General features: G+C 39.2%; 1 protein-coding gene across 1 annotated transcript in view; it reads right to left on the bottom strand.

Moving 5' to 3' along the window:
- MYO6 (myosin VI) overlaps window positions 1-24810 on the bottom strand; it is a 185491-nt gene that overhangs the window by 2180 nt on the left and 158501 nt on the right. Inside the window, exons 32-36 of the mRNA XM_018558907.1 lie at window positions 23030-23068; window positions 15310-15413; window positions 8465-8596; window positions 6355-6381; window positions 1988-2206 (exon numbers count right to left, since the gene is read on the bottom strand). Of these exons, the coding sequence (XP_018414409.1) occupies window positions 1988-2206; window positions 6355-6381; window positions 8465-8596; window positions 15310-15413; window positions 23030-23068 (521 nt within the window). The remainder of the gene's footprint in view (window positions 1-1987; window positions 2207-6354; window positions 6382-8464; window positions 8597-15309; window positions 15414-23029; window positions 23069-24810) is intronic.

The following is a 24810-nucleotide window of genomic DNA, read 5'->3' as shown; positions in this document are numbered from 1 at the left end:
GGGGGCCAAACCTACTTGTCCTTCATAACAATCTACTTGTCCCAATAAAAAAAAATAGTTTTAATTAAAACTAGGGATGCACCAATACCGGTTTTTGAGTATAGAGTACCGATATTTTGCTTTCGGTACTCACCGAGTATCGGTGCTTCCGTTTGCATGGAGCAAGCTTCCCGGCAATCAGGAAGCCGGGCAGCAGGTAATGAGATGCTACCCGGCTTCCTGACTGCCAGGGAAGCCGACCCCATGTTTGGCCAGCTTGATTGTGAATGGCTTGGAAGCCGGTTTCCCGGCCAATCAGCATCGAGCCAGCTTCCTGGCCAATCAGAAAAACCGGGAGGCGAGTAATTACCTGATTGGCCAGGAAGCCGGCTCGATGCTGATTGGCTGGGAAGCTGGGAGGAAACTGGGAGACGGGTCATTAGTCGCTGTATGCGTGTGTGTCCACCTAATTTTATTTCTATCACATAGGGATTTAAAATCCTCCAAGTGATAGTTTGGAGGTGACAGGTTCTTTTTATGGAACCTGCCCTCCAACACAGAACTGATGTTCTGTGTAGTTCCTGACAGCTGAGACAGGTGGCGCTGTGATAACAGCGCACCCTGTCTCAGTGATAACACAGAGCAGACGAAAAACCTCCGTTTTCGTCTGCTCTATGGTGAGCTCATGTTCCGTGGTTTTCGGGTCTGCTAGAGGAGCGGGGACAGAATCGCTAGAGGAGCGGTGTGGACAGAATCGCCGCCTCGTTTCATACATGTGATCAGATCACTTGAAAACGAGCGGCGGCTCCACACTGCACACTTAGCTCTGCTTGTCCGGAGCGGGGCTAAGAGTACAAAAAAACTACTCGCCCGGCGCCCGAAACTGCATGTCCTGGGCGTCGGGCGATAGGAATTCCACACCCCTGAGTTCAGCTGGTATATCTTTGGAAGTTATTCTTTGATCTTTGTCTACCATTCGCACTATCCTTCTGTTCAATCTGGGGTTGATTTTCCTCTTGCCACGACCATGGAGGTTATCTCCACTCCCATGGACCTTAAACTTCCTAAAATTTTCAACTGTAGTCACAAGCTACTTGGAAACGGTCTCATAGCCTTTACCTACGACATGTTGGTCTATAATTTCCTTCTCCTCAGACAACTCTCTCCTTTGCTTTCCCTAGTCTTTGTTTAATGTGCTGCACAGAATAATTCCAAACAGTAGAGAGACTACTTTTCTCCATTTAAATAGGCTTACTGACTGACTACAAGAGTAAAGACATGTGTAATTATCAAAAACAGTTGGTTTGAAATATCAGTATCTTCCAATTATTTATATTCTTGTCTAGGGGTACCAACAAATCTGTCCAGGCTATTTTATAATATCTTTGTAGAACCTCTTTCACACTTTCTTTGCTTTACTCTATGACATACCAAATGCATGTAGGTATACAAGGGACAATTGCATTGACTTTAATCCCTTTGCAGGGGGAATGAAACCTGGTTTCAATGAAGTGTAAGGGTTCCACCAAATCGATTCATGTCTGTGTGCTTAAGCAATTCAAATCCTTATTTAAATTCACTCCTTGCTCTTCTTGTACTATATAGACCTACCTCTACATACACCAGATCAACAGGCCACTTTCGCAAGGAGCTGGGTGGCACTTCAGGAGGAGACTTCCTAGTAGACAGTTTCTCCATTGGGGACTATGGACAAAAGGTCATGCATGCTCAGTATTGCACAGCCCTACCATAATGAAGGAGGACTAGATCACCACCAGACTCCTGATCCAGGTTGCTCACTGATCTAAAGTATGTGAAGGAGTGTGTCCATAGCATACAGAGTGTAAGAGGGGTTGTTAATTAAGTTATATGAAAGGACCGTTATCCTTTTAAAATACTTGAGATAGATGTCCAAGCCATGTCTGTTTTAGGCTGTGTCAGCACAACTGGAATGGTTCCAATTCGATGCTTTGCATTGGCTTTCAGGACCCTGAAAAAAGGAGCATACCTGCAACCAATAAGATGGGAGGTTTGTCTGGATGCAGTTCCATCTGACGAGCAATCCATGGACCATCAAAATGTGCATACCACCAGCCTTTCTTCTTGTTCTGAGGATCCTTATACTGGTCAGCAGGACGAATAAATGGAATACGGAAGTAACGCTGTTGTCTGTTTACTTCAACCTCCTGTTGCTTGGCAGGCAGCTGTACTACTGGGTTCTGTTGGGCTAGATACAAACAACAACCATTAATCCAAAAATGTCAATTTGTTTTTTCTGTTATCATTACCAGTTATATAACAGGTAAGCGGTTAATGAATCTGTACCATACAGATTGTGTAGCAGGTGGGGGGTTTGGTTTCTCTAAGCCCCCCCACCATAATCTCAATTAGGACAGGATGTTATCTTGGCGGTCTTGAAGCTCTACTTTATCTTGTATTGATAAAAGATTTAAAATGTGAAACAGCTGTATTCAAGATTGGTTTTGTAAAGTGTGCTTGTGTAAAGAAAAGCAGCACTTTATTCATTTTGTAATAAACGTTTACAGGCATACCTATTACAGCAGTACAAAGAGAACTAGAGCACTTAGGTCAACGACAAATGACTGCTGACTGGTAAATGCACTTTAAGAAAAAAAAGTCCGTTTTTGCATGCATCTTCTTCCTTGACTAACACTAACTGACTGCAGCCTGGTATATGTTCTGTGCATCCTATCCAGAGCATAAAATGACAATAAACATTCTCCATTCGCTACACTACATGCCCAGTTTCAAAACAGCCACCATGATTGCATTAGGAATTCATACAGGATAATGTAACTGTTACCTTTTTGGCCATTCTGCGGTATTATTGCCTAAAGCAAGCGTTTGTCATATTATGTAGCATTTACTATGGTACTTTATTACAGTGCTTGGCTTTCAAGTCTAAATTTGAAAAATGGTGTACTTTTAAAATGGATGAAATTACATTACATGGCTCAGTACTTTCCCTTCATATTGGCTGAAATAATATGAAGCTCAATTAGATCTTTAAGAATTTGTGTGTTAGGCCCGAGTTTTTACAGGACGGAATGAGGAAATATTCAGGAGTAATTTGTAGGTAAGCCATCTGTAGAAGGCACCCAAGGCTTTATTTGCATAAAGTTAGAATGTGCAAATTAACATGTTATATCTCTTAACATCTTAAGTGAAAATTAACACTGTAGTGCCTGAAAAGAAATAATTTCTTACTGCACTAATTCTGATTTTACAGACAACCAAATTATTCTTAAATTTAAAATAAATGTTCAAAAGAATACCCAAAAAAATAAAAGAACAGAACTGATGTGACAACTGATGTGACACCCGCGCCACCTTCTGAGCTATGTTACAGGACCAGCAATGGTTAATATCAGAGCTGGTTGGTAACAAAGGGTTTCCTAAATGAAAATGAATGGGAATAGGTGGGGTTTCTGGTCCTGGAGCACATGTTAGGTGCTACCCCAATAATGCAAAGAAGCATCGTGTTTAGTTCAACAACTATTTTTAAATAATATCCTGCATATTTTTATAGTGGTTCAGGTGAACTGAACTTTTGTTGAAGAGTTTAACATTTATGAAATAAGTTTTAGTCTAAAAAATGTTCAATTACAATCAGTTACTAATAGGGATGCAGCGATACCGATACTTGTACTCGTCCAAATGCTCTGATGCCCAGCCCGATACTCCCTGTATCAGGAAGCCGGGCAGCGCATCTTTAAACGCTGCCTGGCTTCCTGATTGGCCGGGAAGCCGGCTCCATGCTGCCTCATCACTTGTGTTATTACACACCGCCTGGCTTCCTGAATGGGACTTCCGGTTCTCTGTATTTGGTATCAGCGAGTACCAAAAAAAAAAAAATCCGTACTCGTACTCAGTAACAAAATACCGGTATTGGTGCATCCTTAGATACTAATGAATAAAGGCTTGGAGCATTTCACATTGTTCATCATCCCAAATAATAGGAGTATGTAGTGACACAATAAATACAGCTGCTCCGAGTTATCCCCTGGGATTCACAATTTTCCCCCCTTCTCTGGTGACAGGAAACATAATTTTTAATCCTGCAGACAGTGTAGGCTGACAGTGCCCCCCCACCATATGGAGGGATGAAAATAACAAATGTGTGTAAAAATGTCTATTGAACCTTCCAATGCTTCAACCCCCCCCCCCCCACACACACACACACATAAAGGGAAATCAAAATACACATATACAATGATAAAAGCTGTTGTCATGGCATTTAATGATGTGTTTCAATGTCATGTTGGCCAAAGTTCACCCGCTGCTTGTCAATATGCCACTTAAAGAATGCTAAGTTAATTTAATTTCAGACTTGTTAGGTAATCAAATTGCCCATAGTAACCAATCAGCTTCTCTCTTTAGTTTGTTCCGTTAAGCTTTGAAAATTAAAGACAGAGGCTAATTGGTTACAATGCACAACTGCTCCAGATTTTGTCTGCCCCAGTTTTGGTAAATTCCCATTTGGGTATTTATTACACAAAACATGCAATGCAAATCAACTGATCACAAAGTATTTGCAACCAAGGTGACTGGAATTTCATACATCAAACTGTCACCAATATAAATATGTAGACAGGAAATGCAATATGAATAGTTTGCATTTTCCTTTCTATTTTAAAAGGGTTAAACCCAAGGGCAGCAATGTTTTCTTAGCATGACACGAGGCAGCGTATTCATTAAGGAAATGGTGTTGTGCAAAGTGCAATTTGCTGGCCCAACCAGTGAGATTTTCTTTTTCTTTTTAAACCAGCTTTATATTAGAACAGTTTGCACATCATCACTGGTCCTTAAACTTCCTTACTCCAAAGGCTGATGATGTAAAGCAATGTATAGCACCACACCAAGAAAGTTAGAGCACCATTTCTGCTTCTCACTCCTCAAGCACTTTGCTACAGGTATGTCAAACAGTATAAATCCTTTCCATGCAACACATATTTAGCTGAGCATGTCTGTATTCACTTTTATGAAAAGTGGAAAAATATGTTGTAATACTATATGGGTGCAGTAGTAATGCATTTAAGTAACTCTTTAGGAACTTAGTAAGTAACTAACAGATGTCACTTACGTGACACTTAGGCTGGCCATACGGCAGCCAGTGGCTGTCAAGATACCTGGACAGAGCCGAGAGCTCATTGGATGCTGGCTCTTGTCATACGAAGATCAGCTGATCGAGGGATGCCGGCCTAAAGGGTGCTGACAGTGACACACAGTGTGCAAATTTCGTCTGGCTCCTCAAGAACCGGCCAAAATTCGCACAGTGTATGGGCACCTTTAGACATAATTTACATCTGTATATAATGATGCCAAACCTTATTCTCTCAGCATCTTAGTTCCGTTCTAGAACAGTGCAATGTAGAAAGCCTCCTCCATATATATGTGTGAAATAGAATTTTGTGCCATAGTAAAATCTAATACAAATGTACTAATGCTTTCTCTAAACACCTTCAGGATCATGATAAAAGAAATCGGAGTAAGAGCGCATTAGAAAAAAACTATTCTTGCCCTTTAATCCTTACTTGTCTGACCAATTTTTCCAGTTTTTTTTTTACACACATGCTAAAATGTGCCTTTTTGGCTGGAAGGATACTTCACTCAAATTCAGAGAGCAGTAAAAGTGTTGGAGCAGCTTTACAGCCTCTTAGATTACTTTTACTTAAAGCCTAGAGGCAGCAGAATAAATAAAAAAGCTCATGACTTCTATTGCAGTTGTGGGCTTGATTTTACCTCCTTAAATACCATGGTGTGTCGGACATGTGCTTGGCAGTCAAATTATTAAACAGCAACTCCAGGGAGCAAGAAAAATCTGTGAGAAGCTAGTGGTAATCATGAACCCGAAGTCAATCCATGTCAAATGTCCATAATCTGAGAGCTGTAGAGTACACTGCACTCTACCTACAGCGTATGCATTGATGGGCGAGTCAATTAACGAAGCTCACATAATTCTGTGCATCTGTGTATGTTAGAAAAACCAAAGGGCTTACACAGTGGGTGTGGGGAAATATCTGTCATCATTTTCACATGGGTAAGCAAAAAGGGGTTGCCTGGTCACCTTGTTGCACTATAGCTATGCCTCCATTACAACAGAAAGCATGGGTAGGCTAGGTGGTCCTCATATGCATTTTAAGGCTAAGCTATCAAGTTTTACTAGCGTGCACAAGCCTGACTAGTTCAAGTACAGCCCAGCTTGTGCTTGGAGTACTCACAAAACTACATTTTGTAAATAAATGTTTGCATGGTTTCCATAGCTGTAGCAAATGTCATAATGGTTAGTAGCATAAGCTTAAGACACCTTTCCCATCTCCTTCTGATTAGTCTGGTTACCATCTCCACACTTACGTTTGCTGTTCATAAATGGAGCAAAATCTGTAAATAAATACCAGTTATTTTGAATTCAACGGACCACATGCATTAGAATTTTGCTTTGAATTTATAATTTTAATAAAAATATATAGCATAAAAATTACCTAATAACAACAAGGCAGATTATATCAAAAGATGATCAGTTGTAAAACAAAAAACTTCTTGGTTGTTCTCCAATAATTACAAATAATATTGTGGCACTGCTATACATAAAGCTTTTGATAGTAATTAAAGTTATTTCAGTGTGTTTACTTAAATGTAATTACTCTCCACATAAGCTCTCTGTGATGAGAAATGTATCTGTATTCTGTTAGGACATGCAAATACATGAGTTTTACCCAACATATTCAAAATCTACCAGAAAAAAATATAAATTAGGTCACCAGAGCAACTTACATAGTCTGCCATTAATTCAGGTTTTAAGACTAGTTACCAGAACCTTTATTATTTGTTTTGCGCATGATTTTCAAGCCAATATCAAGGTTACACCTTACACTGATTTCAAATGTTCCCAATTAAACTGCTCTGGTTACTGAATAAAGCCTAGTAAAGTTCCAGGTGCTGATTTACAAATATTAAAACCAGTACTGAAACTAGGATAAAATGGATGGATTGCATTTTTGAATATCTTAGCCCAAACTGTACTGAGAAGCAGTCATCTGTGGCTGTTACTCACAAATGGGTTAAAAGCATCAAATGCAATCATTGGGGTATGGCTACCAATATAAACCAGATTTCCAAGCCCTGTGGGAATTTGGATCCCCTGTTAGCAAGAACCTGATGTCCCTCACCTTTGAAGTTAAGCCACACCTCAATCCCATCCCATCCCATCCCATAAAATCCCATCAATCAGTCCAAAGGCAGCACCACTGTGACCAATAACAGAGTCTTCATTAGCTTGGGCATTGGCAGGTAAGCAGTGTTTTAGATCTGGACTTAGCTCCAAAGTGAAGTTGAGCACTTAGCAAACGGGTGAAACCAGAAAAAGAGGGGGACACAGAAGGAACATCTTGTAATGCCTGCTCTCCCTAGTATGACTTTTAAAGATGATGAATTCATTTAAAATCAAACAGGGTGTTTACTTTTAATGGACATCAGAAAGGCATATTCCTTTATGTCCATGCATGGATACAAGAAATATTGATTAATGCAACAGACACGGCTCAAATATAGAGGCAGCTGTCCAAGTTCTTACATATTAGGCTTTAAAATACTGTATAATCCAATTGTCAGGATTCACAGTTGTCCACAGGGGCATAAGGAGGAGTTTGCATGCCACTGTCCAAAAAACATTAGCTAAAGAACAAACAGATTTATTTACTAAAAATTGGAACATGAATTTGTTCTAGCCAATGAACATCCAGTTCATAGTATTTCCCAGCAACCACCATTTCCTTTTAGCCCAGCTTACAATAACCTAAATGTGTTTCAACATAGTTTCTCTTATAAAAACAAAGAAAGAGATATGTTCATAATACAAGTAACATGCTATCATCCAAACCTTGCCCACAGAGGATGGAAGAATTAAAGTAAACATCGTATGTCAACCAAAGTGAATACACAAACATAACTGATAAAGTACCAATGCTCATCTTCAGAAAGGTTTGTATTGTGCCTTGGGAAGGCATTGGATTCTAGGCTAAGCACATTCTGTAATACCCTTGGCACTCCTCTACTGCACATACAGACTAGTGTGATACTCTCCACACTCCTCTCCTGCACAGTATTTGCCCCCTGTAATACCCTCTCCTGCACATACTGCCTTTTCCAATACCCTGCACACTTCTCTTTTCCTATTACTGCTTACTGTAATACCCTCTGCACTTCTCTTCTGCATATATTGCCTACTGCGATACATGCTGCACTCCTCTCCTGCTTATACTGCCCACTAATAAATTTCTTCCGCATTATTTGCAACCTTGCCATTTCTGGAAATGCACACTTTTGCTAGTTTAATACATTTTCAATCTTTTTAAAAATAAAAACTGATGTCTTGCCTACCTAGAAAAATTACCACGAAAAACCCATAAAGACTAGTGCAGCAGCAGGACTTCATATCCTGCATCCCTTAATGACTTAGACTTACCATAGTCTGTAACCGACTTTGGAGCTCGTTGTTCCGTCTCTGTATTGCGCTTCTTGTTCTTGGATTTCCAGGCATGATAAACTTTGAGCCGCCTGTGAAACTCCTCTCTGCATGCTGCCAGCAGCTCGATGTCTGTTCAATAGATTTATGGGAAAACATATTTTGGTTAATGCTACCAAGAAATATCAGAGTGCCCAGATAATGTCAGCAGTGCTAGGCCAACATTCTTATTTATGCTTTTTTTATTCTGCTGTTATAAGATAGATGTCATATCCAGGTAGAGTACTTTATTTATGAGACATATTCATGAAAATGACAACAGGCTCAAAATATTTGATGAACTAAATGCATGTACCTGCACTTTTTTTTTCTAGAAATGAAGTATCTTCATGAATAAATGATATTCTACATACCACATTAACCTACAAATAACTTTGATATTAAATGCATTTGCCATTTCCCATCGCTTATCTATTACTAGTTGCACTGGACTTGCTGTTTTAAATGGTGTATGTAAAATATAACTCCACACAGCACAATGAAATATCCAGGTAAATACACATAAGTGTATTAATGGCATTCATTGATTGGAGGTCCATTATCCACTTTCCTATTTTGCATCAAGGCAAATTAGTATATATAGTTTTCAAAGGGGAAGCAGTTTTGTATTGGGAGTACACATTTCCTATAATTCTCTTCAGCTAGTGTCACTGACTGTCTACATTTAACACCTCCCAGCACTGTATAGACAATGTTTTGATGTAATACAGCTCACTAGCAAATGTGATCAGTGAGACCATGAAAGAAAAAAAATCACGATCTGCCAACAGTAACTCAATCAAATAATAGCACACTGTACCAAAACTTAGACTCTGTTCACAATTTAGTGGTGGGAGAGTGTAGGTCAAACCTTATCCAAGGTTTTAACAGTATTTTTGTGAATCCTCTCAAGACATGTTACTTTTTTCGATAGTGGAAGGTACACTAGCAGTAAGTCAAAAACATAGTGGGGTTGATTTACTAAAGCCAAATAGGCACTTTGCAACAGAATTTTGCCTTAGCTTAGTGAATGTGATGAAAACTTACTTTGCAATGAATATCCAATAAAGAAAAAACAGTATTTTGCTTCTGCATGATTGGATGATGGAAGTCAGCAAATCTTCACTTCATTCACTAAACTAAGTGAACATCCCCTTGCAAAGTGAACCGTCTATTTGAGATAAGCAATATAAAACCCAGTACATCCTGCTGAGCACAAAATACTTCAATAAATTGTATTCTTGGCCAAATCCTGTTTAAGAAACATTGAGGAGGATGACAGTAGAAGATGCAGGCTCTGTAGTTGGTTCTTCCAACCATGAAGGATCTTGCTTAATTTTGTCTTTTGTCCTCTATGCTTCCATATTGCTTAAACATTACTATCACAACACAGCAAGGATTATTTGAGAGCTATGGGAGAGATAGTGACAGGCTGACCTCTCACTCAGCACCTCAGAACAAGATCTTTTACAAACACATGCATACATAACCAATGTGTGTAGCTCATTTATATTGTGGAAGGGCTTTGCTGGGACAGGGGAGAGGTGATTTGCAAATATTTACAAATGAGTGCAGTATACTGTATTCTTCTGAGAAATAAAAATATGTATCACTTTACATTACTTGTTATACACAACCAAAACCTAGAGTGTAGCAGAATCTTGTATGCTGGGATTGAACTTATTCTAAATACAGGGAGAGAGATGAGTTATTCTGCCAGAAGTTCACTATTTAATTTGGATATGATGCTGTCAGCTAAATGACATTGCAGCTATTTGCAAGAAAGAAAATTGGAAACAGCACCTTACTGCTAAACAGTGCATCCGGAAACAAAAAGGAAACACAGGTAATCATGAATTATATTACGGAATGCAGTGTTTGTAGTGAAGTTGCCCTTTTATGTTTTTGAAGATTCCCAACTCATTATATCAGTATGTCTAAAATATTTTCTTTACCACAACAAAACATGAAGTAGTATTAGACCCTCCTCACTAAATTAACATTTCCTTTTAGATACAAAGTACTTGATGCACTATACTGTTTTTGTTAAGTATTGCTTGTAAACTGTTGTTTTTTGTAACCATTTTTTAAACTTGTCTACTACTGTCTCTATCTCCCTGTGGTTCTCTTAAATTTCTGCCCTGGTTACGTGCTCAGCACAGTCACAGAAGGACCACCTGACTTTCTGGTGTAGGGTAAGTACACAGGATCAGAGATTAGTCAATTCAGCTGTCAATTTAGATCTGAGGGGGTGGAGGAAGAGCCCTCTTGTAACCTGTTACTGAGAACATGCACACAGAAGGGGGATTTATCAAAACTGTAGCAGACAGAATCTGGAGCAGTTGCCCATAGTAACCAATCAGTGTCTCTCTTCAGTTTGTTCAGTTAAGATTTGAAAATGAAATAGAGAATGCACAGCTGCTCCAGATTCTGTCTGCTCCAGTTTTGATAAATTCCCCTCAGAGTGTTCTTGTGCAGCTGTAGTTACGTTCAAGGAACATGCACATAGGGGAGGGCTCCAGAGAGACCTCACAAGGCATCAGAGCCACCCAATAGACAGAAGTGCATTTTGCCAGATTTTCAAGTTCATCTCCCGCAGAACAGATGTGAAGGAGATCATGCAGCAGGAAGCAAAACATTTAGTTGTAGCTAACAAATTATAAATACTGTTTCATGGGTTCATTAACGCTTTAAATGACTTGGTTAATTTAAGCAACAGAATATTAATCTTGAAATAAAAAAAAATTTAAGGAAAACTGTCAAATTCAGAGAGTTATCACATATTCTGCCCCAGTGGCATACTAGCATGAACAAAACACTTTGGAGAATACAGAAATGGCATAAAAAACTCCCAATCCGTGTTCCAGTCATTTGTTTCCTGCCAGTAAGCTGCCCTTTCTGTCTGAGGCATCACATCTCTTGTCAATCTATTAGGAACTCTGTGGTCTTCTCTCTAGAGGTGAGATGGAGTTCAGCTCTGCGTACAATACAGCTAGATACCAGCACTTTTAATGGGAGCACAAGGGGATGAAGTGCCAGATAGCAGAGGTAGTTGCCTACTAACAAAGCTATTTTTTCACACTAAACAGACTGACATAAAAGTTATTTGTGTGAAGAGTGTGTAGAGATCCATTAAAAAAAAAGTGAGACTGTCTGAGCTGTTACAATATTTTACGTGCTAAAGATAGCACCAAGATGTTATGCTTGAAAGCCGTACCGGAAATTACTGATTCATTTTACTAATTGGAATTTTGCTTATTTAGAAGAAACCAATTTACATTCGCTTTGGGATAATTTAATCTTGCATACATCTTGGGTATTTTTATTGATTTTCTAAAAAGTGCCATAGGCATAATGTTATTAAGAAGTGGGATACCTGACAAGAGCAGAATGGCATAAAAAAGCACATATTATACATGGCATCCAACACAGTCTTAACAGGTAACCAAAAGTGGGGCACAAGAAGAAAGTTAAATGGAGCAGGCAAAGGAGAAATATAGAGGGAAACTTGATTCATTTAGGTGAAAGGATAAATCACAACTAGCATTGGAGCAGAACACAGTCAAACAATATAGTGACAATTCCTATCAGCTACTTTTTCCCCAAAGAAAGTGATTTCACCTGTATATGTAGTGGTGGAACTATGACTATGGTATAGATATGACTCACACTATGTATACTGATCTGAATGTCACAAGTTTCCAAACAGGCTTCCCAATCCCATCCTCCAGAAGCATTAAAATAAATGTAATTGCGAAGGGTCCACAGCAGACTCAGCAGCATTTCGGGGTTTTTTTTAGGCCTCTATGTGTTAAAAAAGCATTTTTAGAGCTGGAAATAGATTTTGTAAAATAATAAATGTATTAAAGGCGTGGCGATGCATTAAGTGGTGTTAATCCTCTTGTACCCAGAGGGGGACGTTAATCTACAGATTGAAGGAGGGAAGCAGTTAAACAACATCAATATTTTGTGTGAAAAGAGTTTTGTCTGTTAGAGTGGGTTTTTGATAGCTAAGTTATGGTAGTATGTCTCCACTAATACTTGATTACAGGAAACATGTAATAAAAGAAAGAAGGAAAATGTTCCTTTTCTAAAATGCGGGTCACTAACCCAAAATAAGTATACAAATCAGGTGTTATAACTCCACTGTCTGAAAGCCTTTTACTAGCTCAGTGACTCAGAAGGTAGTAAATTCAGCCAGGCATCTATCATTTTTAGAAGAAGGTCAGTAGTGACAGCCGACATATTTCTCTCAGTCCATGATGTCTATAAGGCTGCAGGAACTATGAGATATTTGTATTTAATTTTTTGCCTCCTGTAGTCAATCATCAGATTTGGTATTTAGAATTATTTTCAACATGCTAAATAACATATAATAAGAAAGTCTTTGTAAAGAATGCTTATACCTATACATCAACAACATACACCCTCATACAGTGCTCTCCTTATAAAACTGGACATGACTGTCACTTGGCCGATAGTGATTCATGACTAGATGAAAAATTGACTCGACAATTCCACAAGGCTAAAGACCCAGGTGTTCAGACACCTCACCCTTTCTCAAATTTCGTTACACCATATACATTACTTCTAAGCATTATGGGGTTTTATGAGGCAGACTTACAATTCTATTAAAAAAATCTAAATCTATTTATTCCATGTAGTTCAAAAAACTACATGGAATAAATTGATTTTGATTTTTAACAAAAAATTAAGTCTGATGCCTCATAAAACCCCATAATACTTGAAGTATATGGTGTAAGTAATCATGACTAGATGACAACATTTTTTTCTTATTCACATGCATCTCCAGGTCCCACTACAATCCTCTTTTATTATGTGGGAAATACTTCAACTATATTGATGAAAGGGAGGAGATAATGGCTTTTGAAGGCGATGCAGCTACCCTTTGAAAGTTGAGTGTTCAAACAAAAAAACCTATGAACTGTTTATACATTATTTAATTAATAATTTTAAGAGAAAAAATTTCACAAAACTGGGCAGTTTAAACACAGGAAGAGATTAAAATAAGAATAGCCAGAGGATACATTCAGTAAAAAAACAAATAACAAAAACAAACAGGAGATCATACTTATAGGCAGATGATATTATATGTAGGTTTAAACTTGGTTACACCTTCTTCTACCCTCCAAGCTTCCCCAGTGGTCAATGAGGATATCTTGAACTTTAAAAGGAGCAACACAGAGGTTCAAGAGGTGGAAGTAGTTGAGGTTAAACTTGGCTTCTATGCACTTTTCATCATTTACCTTGGTTTGTGGCAGGTTTACATTATTGGAGTTAAATACCACAATTGACCAATTTCTTCATTTGCAGCTACTCAGCAAACTTACAAAGCTTATATCTATTCTCTCAGCATTTCTCTGTGCATTCCTTCATACACAGCAAACAAACGGGGCCACTTGCTAGATACTGTTGACCTCATATCACTAAATGAAGGTCCATGCATGCTTCTGGTTGGTAATCTACCAGGTCTGTGTTACCGGCAGAGGATCTGTAGCAGCTCAGGATTTTGGTTGTTCCTCTACTTTTAAGGAAACTAGAGACCACTAAGGGACCCCAACCTAAAATATTAACACTCCTACAAATTTAAAAGGTGCCTAAAGTGCATGAATATAATATTAAAAAAATGATTCAAAGATCAAAAAACTAATAACTTCTAACGCTACGCATGTAAGTTATTGTTTGCCGGCCAGCTGCTGTTTGCTGAGATGTAAGTTCTATTATTTTAATAAAGAGTTTTTATGGCTTACTTCACTATGTGGAATCTTTTTTGATCCTATTTATGCATAACAACGTTGATGGGCATGTGAACTTAAAAGGATCCAGTCTGAAGATCTGTCCTCAAGAAATTGGCTGTTTGGCTTTCAGCCATTGGGACTTGGTGAGTGCGTACCCCGAAGGGGCCCACGTCTGTGTCAACACTACGGACGTTTTTTATTCACCCATGGGTGGATTTCATGTGGATGAACTTTATGATTAAATTCACTAGCACAATATTTAATAATTTTTATTCATTTGGTAGTTTGGGACCCACCTGATTCACTGTGGATGATTTATTTATTTGCATGTACAGGGATATTTAATATTGATCACATATTTATTGGGTTATTTGACCCTTTCCTTCTCACTGTGTGTGTCATTTAATCATCTTGTTTATGATACTTATTAATCATGTATTAGTTTTTTGATCTTTGAATAATTTTTTTTATATTATATTCATACACTTTAGGCACCTTTTAAATTTGTAGGAGTGTTAATATATTAGGTTGGGGTCCCTTAGCGCTCTCTAGTGTCCTTAAAATCAGTGCTCAAACCGTTGGTTTGTATTGTTACAGCAGCTTAGTGACCCCTAGTGGCATTATCCAGTAGATCGGAATTATAGTTTACGTGTTCCTCTACTTTGCTGAATCAGCATTTCCATCCACAAGGAGGGGTAGCTTTTGAGAAGCGCTGCTTTCCAGAAGCTGTCGATCCGATCCGTAAGGTTAACAGAATCCAATAAGTGACCCTGCTTGTTCGCTCTGCATAGAGGAATTTTAAGATTAGTTCTCCTACACCAGTAGAGATTTATGTTATGTCCAACCACTTGACAATAACAGCTGAATTATCAGCTGGGAGATCTGCTGTCTCCAAGTGCTAGGCATTCAGTACTTAATATATCTAGAGGATTGCAAAAACTTTTCATCTATCACATGTCAGCCTCAAGCTAAAGCATCATTTTGTCTAATGTGCTAATCCTTAATGACTTCCTTCCATTTCAGCAGTAGTCAGTTTTGTTGACTTACCACATGAGGTATTGATTGCATCTCTCAGCTCCGCGTATTTCCATTTACTTAAGTCATGCTTTTTGACGGTAGCAGCAGATTTTGTGGCTTGAACTTGCACTCCCCTGAAATAGCAGAGAAGGTATTTTATATAATAAATAAAAAAAATTAAATACATGGCAACTACAAATTTAGACAAGGAACCTTGTTGAACTCTTGAAGGCAGAAAGAAATGCAAAATATGAAGAGAAAGCATACAAATATCGAGCTATCACACAGACGGTCTATTTTAGTTTTTCACTTTTGATAACATAATGAAAAATCCCCTTGGACTAAATTATTTATTTTAGGAGCACAAAACAGTAACAACTTTTATAATGACAAGTATTCAAGAAACAGTCATTGCAAAATTTTAGCTGACAAAAAATAAAATAGCTGATCCATCTAAACTAATACTATACAGTGTAATCATAACCTCTTAAATGACTTTACCAGGACAATTTATTGTACCACATTAAAAGCAGGCAAATGCAGTCCATGATGGTAAATGTGACTTGTCTGGTAAACAGGCAGTCAGCAAATGTTTGTAGCAAGAGATACACGAGGCATTCTGCAGCCAGTAAACAGTGAATGTTCAGTGGACTGATCAACTGCTGCTTCATAAATATGTTTCTTTGCTTTGCTTAGATTTGTTTCCATTTTTCTTTTATCAGCGGACATCACTCTCTCTATTAATTAGTGGGCATTACAACTCCATGCCATGTTAATTAAATACCTTTATGAAATAATTAAATATGAAACAGGTAAAGCTCTATTATTAAATATATTACAGTGCTAAAGCACTGTAGCCTGCCATTAAGAAACTGCCATTTTAAAACATAAAGGAGTAAATGTCAAAGTATAAAAGTGATTTTAATCACTTGTAAAATGATGGATGACAGAATATAATCACCATTCACAGCTCTGATTATATTCAAAGATAGTACCTTGGCCATGAGCTACTGCTAATTTTTGAATTTTCATTAGTCTAAGCATAGAAGGTAATTGTAATAAAAACAGAAAAAAAAACCTAATAGTCCAGTAAGAATATAGAAAAGTTCTTAATGATGTCTAAACCAGTCAAATTAATGCCAAGCATATGTAGCTAACCAGAAGCCTTAACGTCATCTCTTTCAGGAGTACATAATCTTTCTGTGAATTCCTAAATTTGTGCATCCAATTTTTCCTGGTCTATTTTTGCTATGCGCCCATATACAGGTAAAACTCGAATAATTAGAATATCGTGCAAAAGTTCATTTACTTCACTAATGCAACTTAAAAGGTGAAACTAATATATGAGATAGACTCATTACATGCAAAGCAAGATAGTTCAAGCCGTGATTTGTCATAATTGTGATGATTATGGCTTACAGCTCATGAAAACCCCAAATCCACAATCTCAGAAAATTTGAATATTGTGAAAAGGTGCAATATTCTAGGCTCAAAGTGCCCCACTCTAATCAGCTAATTAAGCCATAACACCTGCAAAGGGTTCATGAGCCTTTAAATGGTCTCTCAGTCTGGTTCAGTAGGAATCACAATCATGGGAAGGACTGCTGACCTGATAGTTGTGCAGAAAACCATCATTGACACCCTCCATAAGGAGGGAAAGCCTCAAAAGGTAATTGCAAAAGAAGTTGGATGTTCCCAAAGTGCTGTATCAAAGCACATTAATAGAAAGTTATGTGGAAGGGAAAAGTGTGGAAGAAAAAGGTGCACAAGCAGCAGGGATGACCGCAGCCTGGAGAGGATTGTCAGGAAAAGGCCATTCAAAAGTGTTGGGGACTTTCACAAGGAGTGGACTGAGGCTGGAGTCAGTGCATCAAGAGCCACCACACACAGACGGATCCTGGAAATGGGCTTCAAATGTCGTATTCCTCTTGTCAAGCCACTCCTGAACAACAAACAACGTCAGAAGCGTCTTACCTGGGCTAAAGAAAAACAGACCTGGTCTGTTGCTCAGTGGTCCAAAGTCCTCTTTTCTGATGAGAGCAAATTTTGCATCTCATTTGGAAACCAAGGACCCAGAGTATGGAGGAAGAATGGAGAGGCACACACTGCAAGATGCTTGTAGTCCAGTGTGAAGTTTCCACAGTCTGTGTTGATTTGGGGAGCCATGTCATCTGCTGGTGTTGGTCCACTGTGCTTCATTAAGTCCAGGGTCAACGCAGCCGTCTACAAGGAGATTTTGGAGCACTTCATGCTTCCTTCCGCAGACCGAGCTCTGATAGCTTCCATGCCACGCCGCATTGAGGCAGTAATTGCTGCAAAAGGGGCCCAAACCAAGTACTGAGTACATATGCATGCTTATACTTTTCAGAGGTCCGATATTGTTCTATGTACAATCCTTGTTTTATTGATTGCATGTAATACTCTAATTTTCTGACATTGTGGATTTGGGGTTTTCATGAGCTGTAAGCCATAATCATCACAATTATGACAAATCACGGCTTGAACTATCTTGCTTTGCATGTAATGAGTCTATCTCATATATTAGTTTCACCTTTTAAGTTGCATTAGTGAAATAAATTAACTTTTGCACGATATTCTAATTATTCGAGTTTCACCTGTAGTTGTAAGTGGACAAGTTTCAGGCGACACTCTGAAAGCGGGAGCTTTGTCTTCATATATCTTTATATAGGTCTGGCAAAATGCCTTTTCTCACTTTGTGTACTTTAAGCCTAACTGAAGCATTCATTTAAATCAGCTAAATACAAATCAGGTACACCAAAGCAAAAGGAGTAAAATGTCCTATAGTTTGTTTTTTTTCTACAGCAGCCTGAGTAGAAAAGCCTGTCCTCTTCCAGCAGCTGCAGAATGGGACCCTTGCTCTCTGTGGACAAGCAGTGATCGCTTTTCCATAGCTCCAACATGCACCCTGCTGAGTCAGAGCTCTTCAATTAGTCAGAAGCATGAACTTCACTGATTACAGAGTTACTTTACTGATTGTCGCCGTTCAGAGGCGACACCCGGAGCTTTAGGAGTAGCTGCAGGCTCTCTACATCCGCGTCTTGTCACCGTACTGCTCCACAAAGATGGCGCCGGTGTAGTCGGCTGCCGTCACGACTGCTCTGCAGTCGTGTAAGCATTTCACTGCATATCATACTTGTAAGATTGTGTATGTGACAAATAAAATCTATCTATCTATATGTCTGACTCAATAAGAGGCATGTCAGACCTCTGCAATGAGATCACTGCTTTCACACATAGAGCAAGGGTATTTCTCTGCAGCTGCTGGCAGGGGACAGGCTGTTCTATTTGGGCTGTGGCTGCATTAGAAAGAGAAAATACAAGCTGTAACACTGCATTTACATTAGTCTCCTGCATTCGGAAATGAACTGGAAAATATAAACAAACATGATGCTTCCCAAATCGCATTTAAATGGATATATGTTAATGCCAGTGTGAATGAGCCCCAAGACTCTGAACACCTTTTGTTTTGATGCACCTAGAATGTATTGAGCAGACTTAAAATGAAGGGTCAATTGGGCTTTAGCCTTTAGCTGACAACATGACTTTACACAACATGTCCAAGTCATATTAGTACTACTCTTATATTTTAGTAATAAACAAAAGGAAACCTTACCAACTCACCATCCTTACAAATCTATTATGGAATTATTGCTTAATACTCCCACTTTTGGTCACATATTTGCTATTTCCCTCCCTGAGACCCAAGCCAAGTTAAATATATGAAAGAAACCAATCAATGGGCGAAATGCATTGACGTAGGTCACCGAAGGGGCCTGTCTACCACTCATCACGGCCTCTGTGGACGCTGTCTTGCTACACGTGATAGCATAGATGTACTCCGTATTATGTGGATGCACTCCATATGATTGTGCAACGATCCACATTTGAATATGTACTGGGAGTGGTGAGATCCGGATTTGTATGAAAGTAGTGTGGTGCTAAATGTTGCAGGTATATTTCCCAGTCAGCTGATGTATGTGATGTCATGGAGCATTTTGAATAATGCTTTCTAAATGCTTGACAGCTCAGAACTGATTTAATCCTTGATGCCAGTAATGAATGATTGCTGCTGAAGCTTTTAGCTGGAGCCCGTTTCGTGCATGCAAATTTGAGTTAATGCACAATGTCCTGATATGGAAACATAAGATAACTATTGTGAATTAAACATTTCAGGGGGTCCAGCTATAGTATGTTACAAACTGAGTGGATACTTTGATTAAAAGTATTTCCGGGTCATGTTGGAGTGCTCTGTAGCAAAGTGTTGTATAAATTACACCCTGGCATTACTTGGGAAGTAGTGTGAAATCCCAGTTATGGATGCTCTATCTAGTCTCCTTAAAGGAGAACTATGAGATGAGTGATTTCCACTCACCTCATAGTTCTAGCCGACCTGTGACAATGAGACTGTCACAGGTCGGCTCAGTAGATCGGGAGGTTAGCGAACACATACCAGGTTCCCTCACCTCTCGATCCTGTCACGGCTCTCTGCCGTGACAGGGGGAGGGGCTGGATTCCCCTCTCCCCGCTCCGATCTGCCAGCGCTGACTGGCGGAACGGACGGGGGAGGGGGGGTACAGCTGGCTCTGCCTCTAGATAGGCAGAGCCAGCTGTCACTCATCCCGTCATCTACGACGGGATCCGCTCCGGCTGCGGCATCTCAGTATACCCTAAGCTCAGTATACCGCGAGCTACAACTCGCGGTATACTGAGCTTAGGGTAACGGGAGGACGCTAGTTTGTGTCCTCCCGTTACCCTAAGGAGAACTATGGGGAAAAACACTGACCCCATAGTTCTCCTTTAATATCGGACCTCTAACAACAGTTTTTCCAGCTTTATGCAAAATTAGCTATTTATCCACAGTGCAGTTGTAGTCACGGAGGAGGTTACTAAGGTTTAAAGAAACAGACCGTTGGATTATTTAAAATGTGCATGAGTGTTATTGGTCCTGATCTTTGCTGATGCATTGTTTTTAATGACAACGCTGTTCTATTTTTAACTTGTGGTGGTATAGTGGTGATGTATTTTTTAAAGTTAATATGAATAAAGTTATTCATTTGACTTATTTTACTTCAGACTCTCTGTGTAACCTCTGCGGCCCAACTGCGTATCAGTGGGCCATCCTTTTTGGTTTGAAATGGAATTCTATTCCCCTAGCACAGGGGTCAGCAACCTTAAACACTCAAAGAGCCATTTGGACCTGTTTCCCACAGAAAAGAAAACACCGGGAGCCACAAAACCCTTTTGACATCTAAGATGAAGATAACACTCCATATATCGTTTTTTACCTTTATGCTATGTATATAGGTATATGTGGGCTTAGTAACGCACTGGACTCTGGGCTTAGTAACGCACTGGACTCAGGGCATAGTAACGCACTGGACTCTGGACTTACCCGAGACCCCGCAGAGCACAGCTGAGAGTGACCCTGCAGAGCACACCATAGATCCTGCATAGCCCATCTGAGACTCTCTATGGTGGGCTCTGCAGGGCCTCAGGTGGGCTGGTCGCCAGGGTACCTTTCCCTGTACCTCCTCCCAGCTCCTCTTACCTGCTGCTGCTGGGGCTTGGCCTCCTCCACTCCCTCCCCTGTCACCTCTGCCATGCCACCCCTGGTACAGCTGATACTTATGTAAGAGGCCACCCAGGCTGCTCAGACCCCTCACATGGGTACCGGCCATACCCCCCTGATGGCGGTGTTCTATCAAAGTTTGTGACTACGTTACAATGTGCGACCAGTGACGTGGTCACAAATTTCAATGTAATCCCGCCCGTTGTTTTTTACGGTGGAATGTGTGACCGCCAATAGGTCACACATTCCAACGCTTTTTCAGCTGTTCCAGAGCAGATCGGCGTAGCAAATCGTATGTGCAGGAGTACCAATCTGCCCTGGTACAGCTGTTCGGTCCTGAAATGTCACTTCCGCCCCTGGACAGGGAGCCGCAGCAGAGGGATGAAAGAGCCACATGCGGCTCCGGAGCCGCAGGTTGCTGACCCCTGCCCTAGCAGGACGATGGGCTTTCTTTGTTGAGAACATAGACAACAGCTACTAGAACTCCTAATTTCTTATGAGAGGATGCTTTATAAATGCTTGGAAGGTGCTACTCCGTTTTCCAAGAAGCATTTGGTCTATTTTGGATTAAAGGTAAGGAAATGAAGATAGTATTTACATGGGAAAGGGATTACAAATAACTAAAAATGCCTCTTAAGTCCGGCATTGCTCCAACTGCCTTTTAAAGAGTTGATGTTTGTGTGTCATCCTCTATCTTAATGACATCCTATTTTTTATGGACAAACCTGACTGATCATCAGACTTTGCACAGACTGTACTTCAGCATCTCACACAAAACAGTCTTCCCTATAAGTTGGCTAAATATAATGCCTTAACAACTGTATCTACGTTCTGGAGGTTTAAACTTTAGAGGCTGGAAAGGTCATCCTTCATCAGTGTAGTACTGGTACACTAGACCCTTGCAATTTTTCCTCTGAAACATTATCAACAGCTAAGAAAAAAAAATATTATTGGAGATCAAAAACTCCTAGCAGTAAAACACACCATGGATAAATGGAATTACTATTTAAAAGGGCATAAACCACCCCTTCCCTATGTATACAGACTGCAAAAGCCTCCAGTACCAGCTGTCAGTAAAAAAAGATAATTAACACCCATCTGTCCCACTAGGCTCTGATTTGATTTTCTTTGACATATTGACAGGCAGAAACAACACCAAGGTGTACTGCCAGTAATTTTTATTTTACCTGCAAATCCCCTTTATGATTGACACACTTCAACCTAGTATCAAATTTCCCAACCCCTCCCCCCCTTAGGGCTTGTGTACTCAAGGATTTGTTTTCTGTGTTTGTGTCAACTGATTCCGATTTACATAAATTATGCAGTTCAGTTCTGAGGAAGCATTTGACCTGCTTTGCCTGTAATTCTCTGGAAATAACAACATGTCCTATGGAGTGTCCTGTGAGTGTGCAGCAGGATTTATGCACCACTGTTTAAAATTAGGGATGCACCGATACTTTTCAGATACCAGTGCCGATACTTGGCATTTTCATGAGACCTACCAGGGTTGCAGCTGGGACCTGGCTCTGGCACTCCACCACTGTCCTGAAATCATTAGTCTGTATTGGTTTAGAAAAACTGACAATAAACAAAAATGTATCAGTACTTGTATCTATGAGTACTTGGGCAAGTATCAGTACTTGCAAAAATGGTATCGATGTATCCCTTTATATTTTTAAAAACAAAATCATACATTAAAACAGAGATCTACAAATCCCAGGAGCCCCGTATGATCCTTACAAATGACAACTGCCTAATATCTTTTGAATTTTCCTCTAGTCTAGTCTTGGAGCTCGAAAAGTATCTGTACTTGTACTGAGTACAGCATTTGGTCTTGGTGCATCCCTACTTAACACTAATGTTAATATTTCAGATAATTAGATGCATTCATTAAATCGCACACACAAACAGCGAAAGCTGGAATCTGACTGGTTGTTTGGAGCAACATATCCACTAAATTTTCACTCAAAATCAGTTCAGTTCTGAATTAATTTTTTACACACTAGCAATGCATAAAGCAACATGAATACAACAGCACAAACACATACACACAAAATCAAGGATACACACATTTTTATACTGTGAAATTAAAACTGTGAAATGATTGATGATTGTTATTGACTGTGCCAATCGTGCTAAACACAATTCTTTCTCACCAACCTAGCCAGTATCTGTGACATTTCCTTAATCATTTCGTCCCTATTAAAAGATTAATAGAGCACAATATTGACATAATGGACCATAAAGGTGTTAACAAAAAGAAATCATTTTAGTTGGGGGTAAACAAAATATATTCATACTGTGGGTAGTCCTGTAAAATGTGGCTACTTGCATAGAGTTCCACAGAATAAAAATATTTAGTATATTACTAAGTGAAGAATCTCTGTACATCCCACGGTGTTGCTCTATGTAACAACTAGTTCTAAGGCACTCTATAGAAAAAGCTACATTTTGTTGCTTTCAGTTAACAGCATAACACAACTGACGTCCCCCCTTGTATTGTTAACTGCCAGGAATGTAATGCGTCATCCTGTTTGAGAAGCTGTTTTGACCTTGTTTGTAGTATTTCTATTCAGAAGTGTACTGTTTGGCACAGGGTTTTCTAACCATACAATATTGAAGTCCAGCACATCCAGAGTAACTCCTACTGATGGTAATTTTGTACAATACCAAGAAAAAAAACCTGACTTTGGTGACCCGAGGATACAGTTGACACCTACCTGGCACAGTGAGTTATTTTACAGGAAGGGTTAGATGCTAGCAAGTAGCTTGCAGTCAATGCTAGAAAAATCAAAGTAGCCTTGTACTTTGATTCTATCAGGATTGGAGGACTTGGTCTTCATTTTACGGTCAACTAATTAGCCTGGCTCCCTATCTAAATGAAGAAAACGTGGCATATTTAGCACACAAAGACATTTTTTATAGTGATCCATGGTGTTACTGTAGTACAAGTTCTGTAGAGTTAATTAAATAGATTTTGCCAGAGTTTTAGATAACCTTCTGATTGGACATTTGTGTTATCTACAGTATATGGTAAGGAAATATTTTGCTTCACATGCATATTCTTGTTACTGACTTCCCAGAAACTGAAGGAAGGATACGATCGACAGCCCTGATGCATACATCTGCACTAAGCAGTCAGCAATGACAGCTCCCTTAAATCTATCCTGACTACTGTACACACACAGTGGTGTGAAAACAGTGAAAAACAGCAGTAAAATGTGTTTCTTCCCATGCACATCAAACCTTCTGCTTTAGCATGTTAAAATTGCTAGGACATAAATCATATTATTTTGGAACATGGGAATAAGGGAGTCCTCTAAAAAATAATAGTCAGGATTAGGGAAGTATAATATGTATTAACTACAATAATTCTGAGCAAAGCATTACTAAGTAAATGCTATATAATTACAGTAGATCTAACTTTCTGGTTATCTGCATTTTAGAGTCACCAGCCATGTTTTTTTATGTGGACAAAAAGAGCTGTATAAAGGACAATTTAGAGTGAGTGCTTGTGAAGACACTTTCAACATTCTCTGGAGAGTTCATTATACATACTCAGTTCTTGATTGGCTTTTGTGATAAAGATGCCAGCTGCAGTTCAAGTACCATGTACTCTGGAGGTCATTTTCATGAACATAAAAGATGTCAGCAATGTTTTGTTGAGCCAAAAAAATTTCATTTTCTGGACTTGGTATGTTTTAAATTACATGCGACTTTTGTACTTTTTTTAGTACATTGTTATTTCTGGCACAAAAGCTGATGAGTAGTAAATACCATTTTGAAAGCATGGCAAACATATTGCTGACAACATAAAGCTTTACTATTCTATAAGAAGGCAACACAAACATTCAAACATTAATAATTTAAAGTGCAACTAATTTGTGCCGACGCTGTCCTTCCTTGGGGGGGGGGGGGGTGTTTTTTTTGTCCCCGTGGCC

This window comes from Nanorana parkeri, unplaced genomic scaffold, assembly GCF_000935625.1.
Source record: "Nanorana parkeri isolate BGI_ZX_2015 unplaced genomic scaffold, ASM93562v1 scaffold368, whole genome shotgun sequence".
Lineage (NCBI taxonomy): Eukaryota > Metazoa > Chordata > Amphibia > Anura > Dicroglossidae > Nanorana > Nanorana parkeri.
The sequence above is the reverse complement of the archived record's forward strand: the minus strand, read 5'-3'. Positions and strand labels throughout refer to the sequence as shown.